Source organism: Mobula hypostoma, chromosome 19 (assembly GCF_963921235.1).
Source record: "Mobula hypostoma chromosome 19, sMobHyp1.1, whole genome shotgun sequence".
NCBI classification, from domain to species: Eukaryota; Metazoa; Chordata; class Chondrichthyes; order Myliobatiformes; family Myliobatidae; genus Mobula; species Mobula hypostoma.
This window is the reverse complement of record NC_086115.1, coordinates 65,624,677-65,641,080: the sequence shown is the minus strand read 5'-3', so window position 1 is coordinate 65,641,080 and position 16,404 is coordinate 65,624,677. Positions and strand designations below refer to the sequence as shown.

Sequence of the window (16,404 nt, the reverse complement as noted above, 5' to 3'; positions counted from 1 at the left end):
AGGTATAATGTCCCACAAACACATTTGGGGAGTTCATCAGCTGCGACTCAAATTGCCTTGCTGCCTTTGGAATCTGACTGCAAGGCACTAGAGTTATAGAGTCATAGAACACTACAACACAGAAATAGGCCCTTCAGCCCATCTAGTCTGTGCCAAACTATTCTCCCTTGTCCTATTGATCTGCAGCCAGACCTTAGCCTTCCATATCCCCTCCCATCCATATACTTACCAAACAACGGGACAGATTGCACCTGAAATGGAGGGGACTAATTGCGGGAAGGTTTGCTAGTGCTGCTCCCGGGGGTTTAAACTAGATTTGCAGGGGGAGGGGAACCAGAGTGTTAGAGCAGATAGTGAGGTGGAGGAGGATAAAGATCATGCGAGAACTGCAAGTATAGTGCATGGAGTAAAGCCAGATCTAACATATAAAGAGGCTTTGAGGAAAGAGAAGCAGAATAAAGGGTGTAAAGGTAGTAAGGTAGAAGGGATAAAATGCGTGTACTTTAATGCAAGAAGCATCAGGAACAAAGGTGATGAACTGAGAGCTTGGATACATACATGGAATTATGCATTGGGGGTAAGGTATTGATATGGATAGAGAATTGGTTGGCAGACAGGAAGCAAAGAGTGGGAATAAACGGGACCTTTTCAGAATGGCAGGCAGTGACTGCAAGGTACCGCAAGGCTCAGTGCTGGGACCCCAGTTGTTTACAATATATATTAATGGCTTAGACGAGGGAATTAAATGCAGCATCTTCAAGTTTGCGGATGACACGAAGCTGGGCGGCAGCGTTAGCTGTGAGGAGGATGCTAAGAGGATGCAGGGTGACTTGGATTATGTTAGGTGAGTGGGCAAATTCATGGCAGATGCAATTTAATGTGGATAAATGTAAGGTTATCCACTTTGGTGGCAAGAACAGGAAAACAAGTTATTATCTGAATGGTGGCCAATTAGGAAAAGGGGAGGTGCAACGAGACCTGGGTGTCATTGTACCCCAGTCATTGAAAGTGGGCATGCAGGTACAGCAGGTGGTGAAAAAGGCGAATGGTATGCTGACATTCATAGCAAGACGATTCGAGTACAGGAGCAGGGAGGTACTACTGCAGTTGTAGAAGGCCTTGGTGAGACCACACCTGGAGTATTGTGTGCAGTTTTGGTCCCCTAATCTGAGGAAAGACATTCTTGCCATAGAGGGAGTACAAAGAAAGTTCACCAAATTGATTCCTGGGATGGCAGGACTTTCATATGATGAAAGACTGGATCGACTAGGCTTATACTTGCTGGAATTTAGAAGATTGAGCGGGGATCTTATTGAAACGTATAAAATTCTAAAGGGATTGGACAGGCTAGATGCAGGAAGATTGTTCCCGATGTTGGGGAAGTCCAGAATGAGGGGTCACAGTTTAAGGATAAAGGGGAAACCTTTTAGGACCGAGATGAGGAAAAACTTCTTCACACAGAGAGTGGTGAATCTGTGGAATTCTCTGCCACAGGAAACAGTTGAGGCCAGTTCATTGGCTACATTTAAGAGGGAGTTAGATATGGCCCTTGTGGCTAAAGGGATCAGCGGGTATGGAGAGAAGGCAGGTACAGGGTTCTGAGTTGGATGATCAGCCATGATCATACTGAATGGCAGTGCAGGCTCGAAGGGCCGAATGGCCTACTCCTGCACCTATTTTCTATGTTTCTATGATGTAGTGGCCATTACAGAGACTTGGCTGGCACCAGGGCAGGAATGGATTCTCAATATTTCTGGATTTCAGTGCTTTAAAAGGGATAGAGAGGGGGGAGAAAGGGGAGTAGGGGTGGCATTGCTGGTCAGGGATATTATTACAGCTACAGAAAGGGTGTATAATGTAGCAGCAACACACATCAAAGTTGCTGGTGAACGCAGCAGGCCAAGCAGCATCTATAGGAAGAGGCGCAGTCGACATTTCAGGCCGAGACCCTTCGCCAGGACTAACTGAAGGAAGAGTGAGTAAGGGATTTGAAAGCTGGAGGGGGAGGGGGAGATGCAAAATGATAGGAGAAGACAGGAGGGGGAGGGATAGAGCCGAGAGCTGGACAGGTGATAGGCAAAAGGGGATACGAGAGGATCATGGGACAGGAGGTCCGGGAAGAAAGACGGGGGGGGGGGGTGACCCAGAGGATGGGCAAGAGGTATATTCAGAGGGACAGAGGGAGAAAAAGGAGAGTGAGAGAAAGAATGTGTGCATAAAAATGAGTAACAGATGGGGTACGAGGGGGAGGTGGGGCCTAGCGGAAGTTAGAGAAGTCAATGTTCATGCCATCAGGTTGGAGGCTACCCAGACGGAATATAAGGTGTTGTTCCTCCAACCTGAGTGTGGCTTCATCTTTACAGTAGAGGAGGCCGTGGATAGACATGTCAGAATGGGAATGGGATGTGGAATTAAAATGTGTAGGGTGATATACTGCGTCCGGTGCTCCCGATGTGGCCTTTTATATATTGGTGAGACCCGACGCAGACTGGGAGACCGCTTTGCTGAACATCTACGCTCTGTCCGCCAGAGAAAGCAGGATCTCCCAGTGGCCACACATTTTAATTCCACATCCCATTCCCATTCTGACATGTCTATCCACGGCCTCCTCTACTGTAAAGATGAAGCCACACTCAGGTTGGAGGAACAACACCTTATATTCCGTCTGGGTAGCCTCCAACCTGATGGCATGAACATTGACTTCTCTAACTTCCGCTAGGCCCCACCTCCCCCTCGTACCCCATCTGTTACTCATTTTTATGCACACATTCTTTCTCTCACTCTCCTTTTTCTCCCTCTGTCCCTCTGAATATACCTCTTGCCCATCCTCTGGGTCACCCCCCCCCCGTCTTTCTTCCCGGACCTCCTGTCCCATGATCCTCTCGTATCCCCTTTTGCCTATCACCTGTCCAGCTCTCGGCTCTATCCCTCCCCCTCCTGTCTTCTCCTATCATTTTGCATCTCCCCCTCCCCCTCCAGCTTTCAAATCCCTTACTCACTCTTCCTTCAGTTGGTCCTGACGAAGGGTCTCGGCCTGAAACGTCGACTGCGCCTCTTCCTATAGATGCTGCTTGGCCTGCTGCGTTCACCAGCAACTTTGATGTGTGTTGCTTGAATTTCCAGCATCTGCAGAATTCCTGTTGTTTGCGTATAATGTAGCAGGATCCTTTTAACTCTATTGGGAGTATTCTATAGGCCCCCTGGTAGCAGCAGAGATACTGAGGAGCAGATTAGGAGGCAGTTTTTGGAAAGGTTTAAAAATAACAGGGTTGTTATCATGGGTGACTTTAACTTCCCTAATATTGATTGGCACCTGATTAGTTCCAATGGTTTAGACGGGGCAGAGTTTGTTAAGTGTGTCCAGGATGGATTCCTGTCACAATATGTTAACAGGCCAACTAGGAGGAATGCCATACTAGATCTAGTATTAGGTAACGAACCGGGTCAGGACACAGATCTCTCAGTGGGTGAGCATCTGGGAGACAGTGATGACTGCTTCCTGGCTTTTAACATTATCATGGAAAAGGATAAAATTAGAGAGGACAGGAAAATTTTTAATTGGAGAAGTGCAGATTATGAGGCTATAAGGCTAGAGCTTGCGGGTGTGAATTGGGATGATGTTTTTGCAGGGAAATGTACTATGGACATGTGGTCAATGTTTACAGATCTCTTGCTGGATGTTAGGGATAAATTTGTCCCAGTGAGGAAGATAAAGAATGGTAGGGTGAAGGAACCATGGGTGACTGGTGAGGTGGAGAATCTAGTCAGGTGGAAGAAGGCAGCATACATGAGGTTTAGGAAGCAAGGATCAGATGGGTCTATTGAGGAATGTAGGGTAGCAAGAAAGGAACTTAAGAAGGGGCTGAGGAGAGCAAGAAGAAGGCATGAGAAGGCCTTGGCGAGGAGGGTAAAGGAAAACCCCAAGGCATTCTTGAGTTATGTGAAGAACAAAATGATGACAGGAGTGAAGGTAGGACCAATTAGAGATAAAGGTGGGAAGATGTGCCTGGAGGCTGTGGAAGTGAGCAAGGTTCTCGATGAATACTTTTCTCCAGTATTCACCAATGAGAGGGAACTTGAAGGTGAGGACAGTGTGAGTGAGGTTGATGTTCTGGAGCATGTTGATATTAAGGGAGAGGAGGTGTTGGAGTTGTTAAAATACATTAGGATGGATAAGTCCCCGGGGCGTGACAGAATATTCCCCAGGCTGCTCCACGAGGCGAGGGAAGAGATTGCTGAGCCTCTGGCTAGGATCTTCACGTCCTCGTTGTCCACAGGAATGGTACTGGAGGATTGGAAGGAGGTGAATGTTGTCCCCTTGTTCAATTATAGACCAGTGAGCCTTGCATCTGTGGTGGGAAAGCTGTTGGACAAGATTCTTAGAGATAGGATCTATGGGCATTTGGAGAATCATTGTCTGATCAGGGACAGTCAGCATGGCTTTGTGAAGGGCAGATTGTGTCTAACAAGCCTAATAGAGTTCTTTGAGGAGGTGACTAGGCATATAGATGAGGGTAGTGCAGTGGATTCAGAATTGGCTTGCCTGCAGAAGGCAGAGGGTCGTGATGGAGGGAGTACATTTGGATTGGAGGGTTGTGACTAGTGGTGTCCCACTAGTCCTGGGTTTTGGGACCTCTGCTTTTCGTGATTTTTATTAACGTTCTGGATGTGGGGGTAGAAGGGTGGGTTGGCAAGTTTGCAGACGACACAAAGGTTGGTGGTCTTGTGGATACTGTAGAGGATTGTCGAAGATTGCAGAGAGACATTGATAGGATGCAGAAGTGGGCTGAGAAGTGGCAGATGGAGTTCAACCCGGAGAAGTGTGAGGTGGTCCACTTTGGAAGGACAAACTCCAAGGCAGAGTACAAAGTAAATGGCAGGATACTTGGTAGTGTGGAGGAGCAGAGGGATCTGGGGGTACATGTCCACAGATCCCTGAAAGTTGCCTCACAGGTAGATAGAGTAGTTAAGAAAGCTTATGGGGTGTTAGCTTTCATAAGTCAAGGGATAGAGTTTAAGAGTCGCGCAGTAATGATGCAGCTCTATAAAACTCTGGTTCGGCCACACTTGGAGTACTGTGTCCAGTTCTGGTCGCCTCACTATAGGAAGGATGTGGAAGCATTGGAAAGGGTACAGAGGAGATTTACCAGGATGCTGCCTGGTTTAGAGAGTATGCATTATGATCAGAGATTAAGGGAGTTCAGGCTTTACTCTTTGGAGAGAAGGAGGATGAGAGGAGACATGATAGAGGTATATCAAGATATTAAGAGGAATAGATAGAGTGGACAGCCAGTGCCTCTTTCCCAGGGCACCACTGCTCGGTACAAGAGGACATGGCTTTAAGGTAAGGGGTGGAAAGTTCAAGGGGGATATTAGAGGAAGGTTTTTTACTCAGAGAGTGGTTTGTGCGTGGAATGCACTGCCTGCGTCAGTGGTGGAGGCAGATACACTAGTGAAGTTTAAGAGACTACTAGACAGGTATATGGTGGAATTTAAGGTGGGGAGTTATATGGGAGGCAGGGTTTGAGGGTCAGCACAACATTGTGAGCCGAAGGGCCTGTACTGTGCTGTACTATTCTATGTCCTATGTTAAGTGTTAAAATCAAACCCACATTTACCACTTTTGCTGGCAGCTCGTTCCACACTCTCACCACCCTGTGAGTGAAGAAGTTCTCTCTCATGTTCCCTTAAACATTTCACATTTCACCTTTGACATCTGGTTCTTGTCTCACTGAAGCTCAATGGGGAAAAAAAGCTTGTATTTACCTTGCCTGTACCCCTCATAATTCTATATTCACATATTTGAGGAAGTACAATACTGTGCAAGAGTCTTGGGCACATAGCTCGGGTGTCTAAGATTTTTGCACAGTACTACATTTGTCAAGGTGGAGTGAGGACTGAATTTGTAAGTCGGGCGGAAGGAAAGGCCGTTAGGAATGGGCAGGATGGGTTGCTGCGCGAGGGGCGTGAGCCTGGCGGCAGAGAAGAGGACTGCTGAGCCGGGGGATGGTGGTGCTACAGACAGATCCAGCCTTGAGACACAAGGCAAAGTTCACCTAATTCCAAACAATTGGTATATTGATCATTGCAGAGCGTGCCTTTGGTGCCTCTGGCTCCCTCCTCTCTCCCTTCTCCTTCTCCCAACCATGACTTCCACCACCCCATGCCCCCCCCGCCACCTTCCCACTCTCAGTCCACAACAGAGACCCATATCAGAAGCAAGTTTATCATCACTCACATATGTCATGAAATTTGTTTTTTTTTGAGAGCAGTACAGTGTAATACATAAAATTACTCCTGTACTGTGTTGGTGCTATCTTTCCTCACAGCAATTGCAAGTGCTGTCAATGTGGCTGCAGTTAGAGGATCCGAATTTGCGAAAGGCATTGAACTTACGGACAAAAATGGCAATGTTGTCGGAGTCTCCCAAGCAGCTGGAACTAAGGTAAGAGTTTAGAGATTGTCATCCTGGACTAACTTACAGATTAAGTTTGTGAGTTCAGTACTCGCCAAAGTATGTGGTAAAATTGCACTCAGTTTGAAACAGGAAAATATGCCGTTGAGTTGACAGGTGAAAAACATTTCAAGGTTCAAAGATACAATTTAATGTCAGAGAAATGGATACAATATACATCCTGAAATGCTTTTTCTTCACAACTATCCACGAAAACAGAGGAATGCCCCAGAGAATTCACGACAGCTAAATGTTAGAACCCCAAAGTCCCCACCAGTTCCCCCCTCCTGTGCGTAAGTGGCAGCAAGCAACAATCCCCCCCTTCCTCCACCGGCAAAAAAAAGGATCGACGTAAGCATCCGCAACTGAGCACTGAAGCGTGAGCAAAGCAATAGCAAAGACACAGATTTGCAGTTACCCCAAAGACTTCAGTTTTCACCCGGTATTCAACATACCGCAGGTTCACTCTCTTCCTAATAAGGGAGAAAGAGGTGACTCCATTTTCCCAGCGAGCGGGGAGACACAACAAACAACCCACTGGTTTACGATGTTAAAAGTCTGTTACGTTGCTTTTCTCGAGCTCTGTGCCTGAAGATCACAAAGATCCCAGGTCTTCAGGCACACAGCCATAGATATTTGGACTCGCCCAACGGCATACGGGTCTCCTGTCATGCCACTGACCCTCGATCCGCCCATCTCCAGAGCCCCGAGATTCTAGGCTTCCGAATCCGAGCCGGACTCTTGGGCCGAACCTTTGGCGTGCCAAACAACGGCCAGTTGTGGAACCTCGAGACCGAGTCCCATTCCCACAAAGAACCACAGTCAGCATGTAACTCCAGGTCACTCCCTGAAAGGGAAAAATGGAGATATTTAAGATGGAAATAGAGTTGTTTCCGAAGATGCGAGCAAAGGAGTCGCCATTAGGCGCCATTCACCCTCCTAAACTCCGCCTTTTTGCATGCAAGCTTCAGCCATCTGCATCCTTCAGTGTCACATCGTTACGAAAATCAGAAAGAACAAATTTGAAGTTCCCAAATTCATATTAGGTCAATAAAACCTGATTGATTCCCAGGATAAAGGTTTCTTTTGTGAGGATGGACTGGATGAACTGGCTGATCTCTTCTAGAGTTGAGAAATATAAGAGGCAAACTTAATGAAGATTGTAAGATTCTGAGGGCCTTGATAGAACGTTTCTGTTGGCGGAGCATAAACTTAGGGAACATGGATAAATTTTCTATCTGAGAACGGGAGATGAAGAGCAATTTCTTCTCACAGAGTTGTGAACCAGTAGAATTATCTCCCCAGTGCCAGGGTCCGAGATGTTTTGGGTACGTCCACAATATCGTAAAAAGGGAGGGTGAGCAGCCAGAAGTCGAAGTACATATTGGTAACAGCGACATAGGAAGAAAAAGATAAGTGGTCCAGAAAAAAGAATATAGGAAGTTAGGAAGGAAGCTGAGAAGCAGGGCCTCAAAGGTAGTAATCTCAGGATTGCTGCCTGTGCCACATGACAGTGAGGATAGGAATAGAATGAGGCGGTAGATAAATATGTGGCTGAAGAATTAGAGCAGGGGGCAGGGATTTTGGATAATTGGGACCTCTCCTGGGGTTGGCAGGACCTGTACAGAAGGGATGGGTTGCACTTGAATCCAAGGAAGTCCAATATTCTTGCAAGTAGATTTACTAAAACTGTTGGGGAGTGGTTTAAACTAATGTGGCAGGGGGATGGGAACCAGTATGACAGAGCTGAGGATGAGCCAGCAGGTTTACAAGCAGATGGTAGGTGTAACATGAATGTAAGGAAGGACAAACTGACGATTAGGTTCAAATGCAAACAGAGCAAAGAGTTAAATTGTACCACAGAGGCAAAATTCAAAAGGCAAAGAATATAGGACTGAAGGTTGTGTATTTAAATGCGTGTAGCATTTGATATAAGGTGGACGAACCCGTGGCGCAATTAGAGATTGATCAGTATGATGTGGAGGGCATCACTGAGTTGTGGCTGTAAAAAGGCCACAGTTGGGTGCAAAGGGAGCTGGAAAAGGCAGGTAATAAAGGTCAATGTAGAAAGGGAATTTGTTGAATGTCTACGAGATGGCTTTTTAGAGCAGCTTGTGCTCGAGCCTACTCGGGGCAAGTGTATCTTAGATTGAGTGTTGTGTAATAACCCAGTCTTATTAGGGAGGAACATAAAGGAACCCTTAGGGAGGCAGTGATCATTATATGATTGAATTCATACTACACTGTGAGAAGAAGAAGCATAAGTCACATGTATCAGTGTCGCAATGGAATAAAGGGAATTACAGAGGCATGAGAGAGGGGCTTTCCCAGGTGGATTGGAGGAGGATACTAGCGGCAGAGCAGAGATGGCTAAAGTTTCTGTGAATAATTCACAAGGCGCAGGATAGGTACATCCCACATAGGAAGAAGTTCTCAAATGGCAGGGGTAGGCAACCGTGGCTGACAAAGGAAGTTAAGGACTGCATAAAAGGAAAGGAAAGGACATATAAGGTTGCAAAAATGAGTGGAAAGTTGGATGATTAAGAAGCTTTTAAAATCCAACAAAAGACAACTAAAAAGCTATAGGAAAAGAAAAGATGAAATCTGAGGGCAAACTAGCCAATAATATAAAGCAGGACACCAAGAGTTTTTTTCAGTTGTATAAAGAGTAAAAAGGAGGTGAGAGTTGATAGTGGACCACTGGAAATGATACTGGAGAGGGAGTAATGGGGATAAAGAAATGGCAGATGAACTGAATGGGTACTTTTCAGCAGTCTTCACTGTGGAAGACACTAACAGTGTGCCAGAGGTCTGTGAGTGTCATTGCTATTACAAAGGAAAAAAGTGCTAGGCAAACTGGAAAGTCTTAAGGTGGGTAAGTCACCTAGTCCAGATGGGTTACATCCCAGTCTTGAGAAAGGTTGCTGAAGATACAATGGATGCACTGGTCATGGTCTCTCAAGAATCACTTGATTCTGGCATGGTCCCAGAGGACTGGAAGATTGCAAATGTCGCTCTACTCTTTAAGACGGGAAGAAGGCAAAAGAAAGGAAATTATAGGCCAGTTACCCTAACCTCAGTGGTTAGGAAAGTGTTGGAGTCTGTTATTAAGGATGAGGTTTCACGTACTTGGAGACTAATGATAAAATAAGTCATATATCAGCATGGTTTCTGCAAAGGGAACTCTTGCCTGACAAATCTGTTAGAGTTCTTCAAGGAAGTAACAAACAGGGTAGACAAAGGCGAGGCAATGGATGTCATTTACTTGTGTTTTCAGAAGGCGTTTGATAAGATGCCACACATGAGGTTGCTTAACAAGATAAAATCCAATGTCATTAAAGATGCTGGCATGGATAGAGGAATGGCTGACAGGTAGGAAGCAGTGAGTGGGAATAAAAGGGGCCTTTTCTGGTTGGTTGCCGGTGACTAATGGTGTTCCTCAGGCCAGTATTGGGACTGCTGCTTTTCACATTGTTTGTCACAAAGCCATCAATTCCATTATCTAAATCATTGACAAAGTTTGCAGATGATAAGATAGGCGGAGGGTTAGGTAGTGCTGAGGAAACAATGCGATTGCATCAGGACTTAGACAAATTGGAAGAAAGGGCAAGAAAGTGGCAGATGGATTACAGTGTTGGGAAATGTCTGATAATGCATTTTGGTAAAAGGAACAATAGTGCAGACTACTATCTAAATCGGGGGAAAGTTCAAACATCAGAGGTGCAGAGGGACTTGGGAGGCCTTGTGCAAGACTCCCAGTAGGTTAATTTACAGGTTGAGTCTGTGGTAAAGAAGGAAAATGCAATGTTGGCATTTATTTCAAGGGGAGTAGAATATAAAAGCAAGGAGATAATGTTCAGTCTCCAGGCTGTAGTTAGAGTATTGTCAACAGTTTTGGGCTCCATATCTCAGAAAGGGTGTGTTGTCATTGGAGAGAGTCCAGAGAAGGTTCCCAAGGATTATTCCAGGAATGAAGGGGTTAACATATGAGGAGCGTTTGGCAGCTTTGGACCTGTACTTACAGGAATTTAGAAGAATGTGGTGGGATCTCATTGAAACCTATTGAATGTTGAAAGGACTAGATAAGGTGGATGTGGAGAGGATGTTTCCTATAGCGGGGTATCCAGAACTAGAGGACAGAGTCTCAAAATTGAGGGGTGCCTCTAGAAAAGAGTAAGGAGGAATTTTTTTAGCCAGAGAGTAGTAAATCTATGGAATGCTCTGCTACAGACTGCGGTGGAGGCCAAGTCCCTGTGTATATTTAAGGTGGAAGTTGATCATTTCCTGATCAGTTAGGGCATGGGGTAGAGTGGGATCCGGGATCAGCCATGATGGAATGGTGGAGCAGACTCGATGGGTTGAATGACCTAGTCTGCTCCTATGTCATATGATCTTAATTGTCTACTGACGAGCTGCAGTTGCAAAGAGAAGACTTTCATCTCCAAAGAATTGAGGGAATGGGAATAGGCAGTGAAGTGGGAGCTGAGACCAATGACCTATCTTACTGAAAGACAGTGCAAGCTTGAGTAATATGACCTACCCATTCTGTTCTACTATGTCTAGACTGTAGTTCTTAGCTTCCCTAGATTACAGAAAGGAAATAAACCAGAGATAGCCTAATTACTATCTGGTGACATTAGTCACAAAACTCTGCAGATATTGCTGTGTCTGAACATTAAAAAGAGTTAAGTGATCATATGAGTCAAATTCAAGAGACTTTAAAAGACTATAAGAGTTTTCAAGGTTTATTTTTCCCTCTAGGCAGTAAAAGACACGGCAGTTTCCAGAGCTGTATTAATTGGAACCACAGTTGCTGCACCAAACATGATTGTTAGCTATTTGCAAAGGTATGGAATATTTCTTTCATTATTTTTGCATTGCAGTATAATGTGTTTTCCTGCATTCTTCCCCTTACAGTCATATGATAGTTGGTTTTGATAAAATTGGGCAATATGTCTATTTAAATGGTGGATTTGATTTTATTTTCAATATTTTGTGCTGCCTTCACAGTGTTCAGCTGTTCTGCAGCAGACAAAAGAACAACAGGAAGATCACGTCGTCTCCCACCACTGTGGGATGGCTTGCTTTGTTAATTCTCCATCCTTGCTGGTGAAAGTACTTCTATCTTGGCAGTATTTGAAAGTATTTCCCAAGAAGCTCTGATTGAGATGGTGAACTCCCAATGCGGGGATTTTTACTGTCAACTGCTAGTGCAGAATTTCAGTTTGAAGTGTAATACCACTCAGTAACTGTATCTTTGTAAGCCATTTTTTCCATGTACCAAGCTATTGTCTTCATGTATGTCAGTGCACTTCAGAAAACCTTTGACAAGGTGCCACACAAGGCTGCTTACTAAGTTAAGAGTCCATGGTATTACAGGAAAGTTACTAACATGGTTAGAGCATTGGCTGACTGGAAGAAGGCAGCGAGTGGGAATAAAAGGATTATTGTCTGGTTGGCTGCCAGAGACTGGTCGTGTTCTGCAGGGGTCGGTGTTGGGACCACTTCTTTTTATGCTGTATATCAAAGATTTAGATGATGAAATAGATGGCTTTGTTGCCATGTTTGCTCATGATATGAAGATTGGTCGAGTGGTATATATATAAGATAGTGTTGAAGAAACAGGTACGCTGCAGGACTTAGAGAGATTAAGAGAAAGGGCAAGAAAGTGGCAAATGAAATACAATGTTGGAAAATGCATGGTCATGTACTTTGGAAGTAGAAATAAATGTGCAGACTATTTTCTTAACAGAGAGAAAATTGAAAAATCTGAGATGCAAAGGGACTTGGGAGTCCTTGTGCAGAACACCCTAAAGGTTAACATGCAGGTAGATTTGGTGGTGAGGAAGGCAAATACAATATTAGCATTCATTTCAAGAGGTCTGGAGTACAAGAGCAAGGATTTGAGGCGTTATAAGGCACTGATGAGGCCTCACCTTGAATATTGTGAACAGTTTTGGGCTCCTCATCTAAGAAACAATGTGCTGGCATCGGAGAGGGTTCAGAGGATTCAGAGGATGTGCACAAGGATGATTCCAGGAAAGAAAGGGTTATCATACGAGGAATGTTTGATGGCTCTGGGTGTGTACTAGCTGGAATTTAGAAGGATGGGTGGGGGAGATCTCATTGAGACCTTTTGAATGTTGAAAGGCCTAGACAGAGTAGATGTGGAAAGGATGTTTCCCATGATGGGAGAGTCTAGAGCAAGAGGGCACAGCCTCAGGTAGAGGGGCATCCATTTAAAACAGAGATGCGGAGAAATTTCTTTAGCCAGAGTGTGATTTGTGAAATTTATTACCACAGGCAGCTGTGGAAGTCAAGTCATTGGGATTATTTAAGGCAGAGCTTGATTGGTTCTTCACTGGACACAGCATCAGTGGTTACAGAGAGAAGGCTGGGGAGTGGGGCTGAGGAGGGGGAAAATGGATCAGCCATGATTGAATGGTGGAGCAGACTTGATGGGCCAAATGGCCTAGTTTTGCTTCTGTGTCATAGTTTTATGATCATATGGAATGAGTAAATATTTATTTTAAATGGTGTGTATAAAAATGACAAAGAGTCACTAGGCAAGTTCCAGACCATAAGACCATAGACCGTAAGACATAGGAGCAGAAACTTGGCAAGAAGCCATCTATTCCATCATCTAAATCTTTGATATACAGCATAAAAAGAAGTGGTCCCAACACCAACCCCTGTGGAACACCACTAGTCACAGGCAGCCAACCAGACAAGGATCCTTTTATTCCCACTCACTGACTCCTACCGAGCAGCCAATGCTCGAACCATGCCAGTGCTTTCCTGTAATACAGTGGGTTCTCAACTTGGTAAGCAGCCTTATGTGTAGCACCTTGTCAAAGGCCTTCTAAAAGTCCAAATATACAACACCTACTACAACCCCTTTATCTATCCTACTTGTAATCTCCTCAAAGAATTCCAGCAGGTTCATCAGGCAGGATTTTCCCTGAAGGAAACCATGCTGACTTTTGTACTACCTTGTCCTGAGTCACCAAGTATTCCATCATCTCATCCTTAACAATTGACTCTAACATCTTCCCAACCACTGAGGTCAGGCTAACTGGTCTATAATTTCCTTTCTGCTGCCTTCCTCCTTTCTTAAAGAGTGAAGTAACATTTGCAAATTTCCAGTCCTCTGGCACCATGCCAGAGTCCAGTGATTTTTGAAAGATCATTTCTAATGCCACCACAATCTCTAATGCTACCTCTTTCAGAACCCTAGGGTGCAGTTCCCTGGTCTGGGTGACTTATGTACCTTTAGGTCTTTCAGCTTTTTGAGCACCTTCCCTCTTGTAACAGTAACTGCACCCTAGGGTTCTCTTCCTTCACACACTACTACACCAGCCATACTGCTAGTGTCTTCCACAGTGAAGAATGATATAAAATACTCATCTAGTTTATCAGCCATCTCCTTGTTCCCCGCTGTTATTTCTCCTGCCTCATTTTCTAGTAGTCCTATATCTACTCTCATTTCTACTTGAAAAAACTTTTACTATCCATTTTGATATTGATAAATCATGGATAAATGGAAAGAGCTCTATAGAAAGGGACAGAGACATGGTTTTGGTTAAAGAATATCAATAGATCTAAAGTCTCATCTGCCTTAAGTACCAGATAAAACTGACCAAATAAATGGAATCACTGAAATATATAACAGAGCATTGGTCAGGAAACTTAGGGCAAGCTGAGGGTAGTAGACAGGGTAAATTTATAAATTGGTTTTTGGATAATACATTTTTATCACAATTAAATGCTCTTTCTCTCTAGGACAAATTTCATAAGGAGATTTCCATTTGCTCTTGCTTCTTGTAGACTTGTAATGACTTCCTTGATCCTCGGAGTAATGATACCTGTTTCCTTTAGCTTGTATCCTCAGATGGGGAAGGTATGTCCTGATTTAACATTTTGTATTTGACCTTTTAAAGAGTAGCGTTATTTGTCACATGCACATCGAAGCATTCAGTGAAATGTTTCGTTTGCTTCAACGATCATTGCAGTCCAAGATGTGCTGGGGAAAGCTTGCAACTGTTGCTATGCTTTCTGCAGCAACAGAGTATTCCCTCAACGTAGCATGTCCTGTTACTCTGTGTATTTCCAATAGTTGTATTAATCCCTTAGAATTAATATTTTCCTGTGATTTTCACAAATCGTTTCCAACAGGGATTCCTCGAGTATCTGTGACTTAGAGTCATAGAAAAGTACAGCACAGAAACCGACATTTTGACCTATCTAGAGATTCTTCAGATTCATTCTCCACTTCATATTTCTATAATAACTTGCTGTAATTTAAGTGCATATTTGATAATGGAATATTAAATTTATCTAGTTCTGACATTCCCAGGCCATATGCATAGTCGCAAAAGGTTTCTGGGAGATTTGCAGTTTGCAGCCTCTTACTCCCCTGCTGTGCTATTGAAGGCTTCGACAGCTACAAAGTGGCCCAGGTAGAAAATCTTGAATACCACTGATATAAACCCGTAACATGGCTAAGGGGAGAAGGAGGGGGAAAGCTGAAAATGACCCTTGTCAACCTTCCTTATTTCCAATATTTCTCCTGTTTCGGAGAAAGATTGTTTTAAGGTATAATAACTGAGAAATGTAAATGTTAAAAGCACTGATTGAGGTACAAAATGTTAACATACTTTATGCATTTGATAAACACAAAAACATAACTTAGTAGGGACAGGAGTACACAGTTGAAAACAGGATACAACCTAATAAGGATATGAAAGGAAGGATAAAATAGTCAGTGGATTTGGCTCATTTTAAGAAGCCCCTGATGATAGATTATATAGTAGCATTTAGTGTTTGGGCTCATTGTGTGGGACAGCTGGATTTAATGTAAACATTTATGAATCTGAGTTTGAAGAGGGATGTTTGTAGATTTAGAAATGGGATATATCTATGTTTCAACAGCTCAATCTGTACCAGTTCTTTTCTGTTGGCAATGAGTTTTCAGGAAGACTATCAGAGCTTGCAGCCAGATCTGGACTTGCTGTAAAAATGGCAGATGGAATTTAATGCAGACAAGTAGGAGATGTTTGCACTTTGAGAGGACCATCAGGGGAGGTCTTACACAGTGAGCGGCTGGGCACTGAGGAGTGTAGGGATCTGGGAGTACAGGTACAGAATTCATTGAAAGTGGCTTCACAGGTAGATAGGGTTGTGAAGAAAGCTTTGGCACTTTGGCCTTCATAAATCCAAGTATTAAGTACAGGAGATGGGATGTTATGTTGAAGTTGTATAAAACATTGGTGAGGCCTAATTTGGAGTATTGTGTGCAGTTTTGGTCACTTACCTACAGGAAAGATGTAAATAAGGTTGAAAGAGTACAGAGAAAATTTACAAGGATGTAGCTGACACTGGAGGACCCAAGTTGTATAGAAAGATTGAATAGGTTAAAACTTTATTCCCTGGAATACAGAAGATTTGGGGGGGGGTCGCGATTTAATAGATATATACAAAATTATGAGAGGCATAGATATTCCAAATTTTTCCACTGTGGGTTGGGTGTGATTACAATTGGAGGTCATGGATTAAGGGTGAAAAGTGAAATGTTTAAGGGGAAGATGAGGGGAAACTTCTTCACTCAGAGAGTGATGAGAGTGTGGAATGAGCTGCCAGCAAGTGGTGGATGTGGGTTCAATTTCAACATTTAAGAGAAATTTGGATAGATTAATGGATGGGAGAGGTATAAGGGCCTATGGTCCGTGTGAAGATCAATGGGATTAGGCAGATTAAATGGTTTGGCACGGACTAGATGGGCCAAAGGGCCTGTTTCTGTGCTGTAGTTTCCTATGATTCCAGGAGTCAAGGAGCTCTCAAGATTTGCTCTTTGCTTGTGTTGATATTTTAAATTGCACTTCAAATGATACTGAGGTAATTGTCACAGATGTCAGTTACCCTGGTGGGAAAGGGAAGAAAGTGAATATGGT

At 43.9% G+C, this 16,404-nt stretch overlaps 1 protein-coding gene across 6 annotated transcripts in view; it reads left to right on the top strand.

Annotated features, from left to right (window-relative positions):
* The window catches only part of sfxn4 (sideroflexin 4), an 85,630-nt gene that overhangs the window by 66,988 nt on the left and 2,238 nt on the right, over window positions 1-16,404 (top strand). For 5 of the 6 annotated variants that reach the window (XM_063072073.1, XM_063072072.1, XM_063072070.1 and 2 more), the window contains 3 exons: window positions 6,330-6,445; window positions 11,216-11,301; window positions 14,237-14,354. In XM_063072073.1, coding sequence (XP_062928143.1) covers window positions 6,330-6,445; window positions 11,216-11,301; window positions 14,237-14,354 — 320 coding nt within the window. The remainder of the gene's footprint in view (window positions 1-6,329; window positions 6,446-11,215; window positions 11,302-14,236; window positions 14,355-16,404) is intronic. The other variant, XM_063072074.1, reaches the window with a different exon arrangement.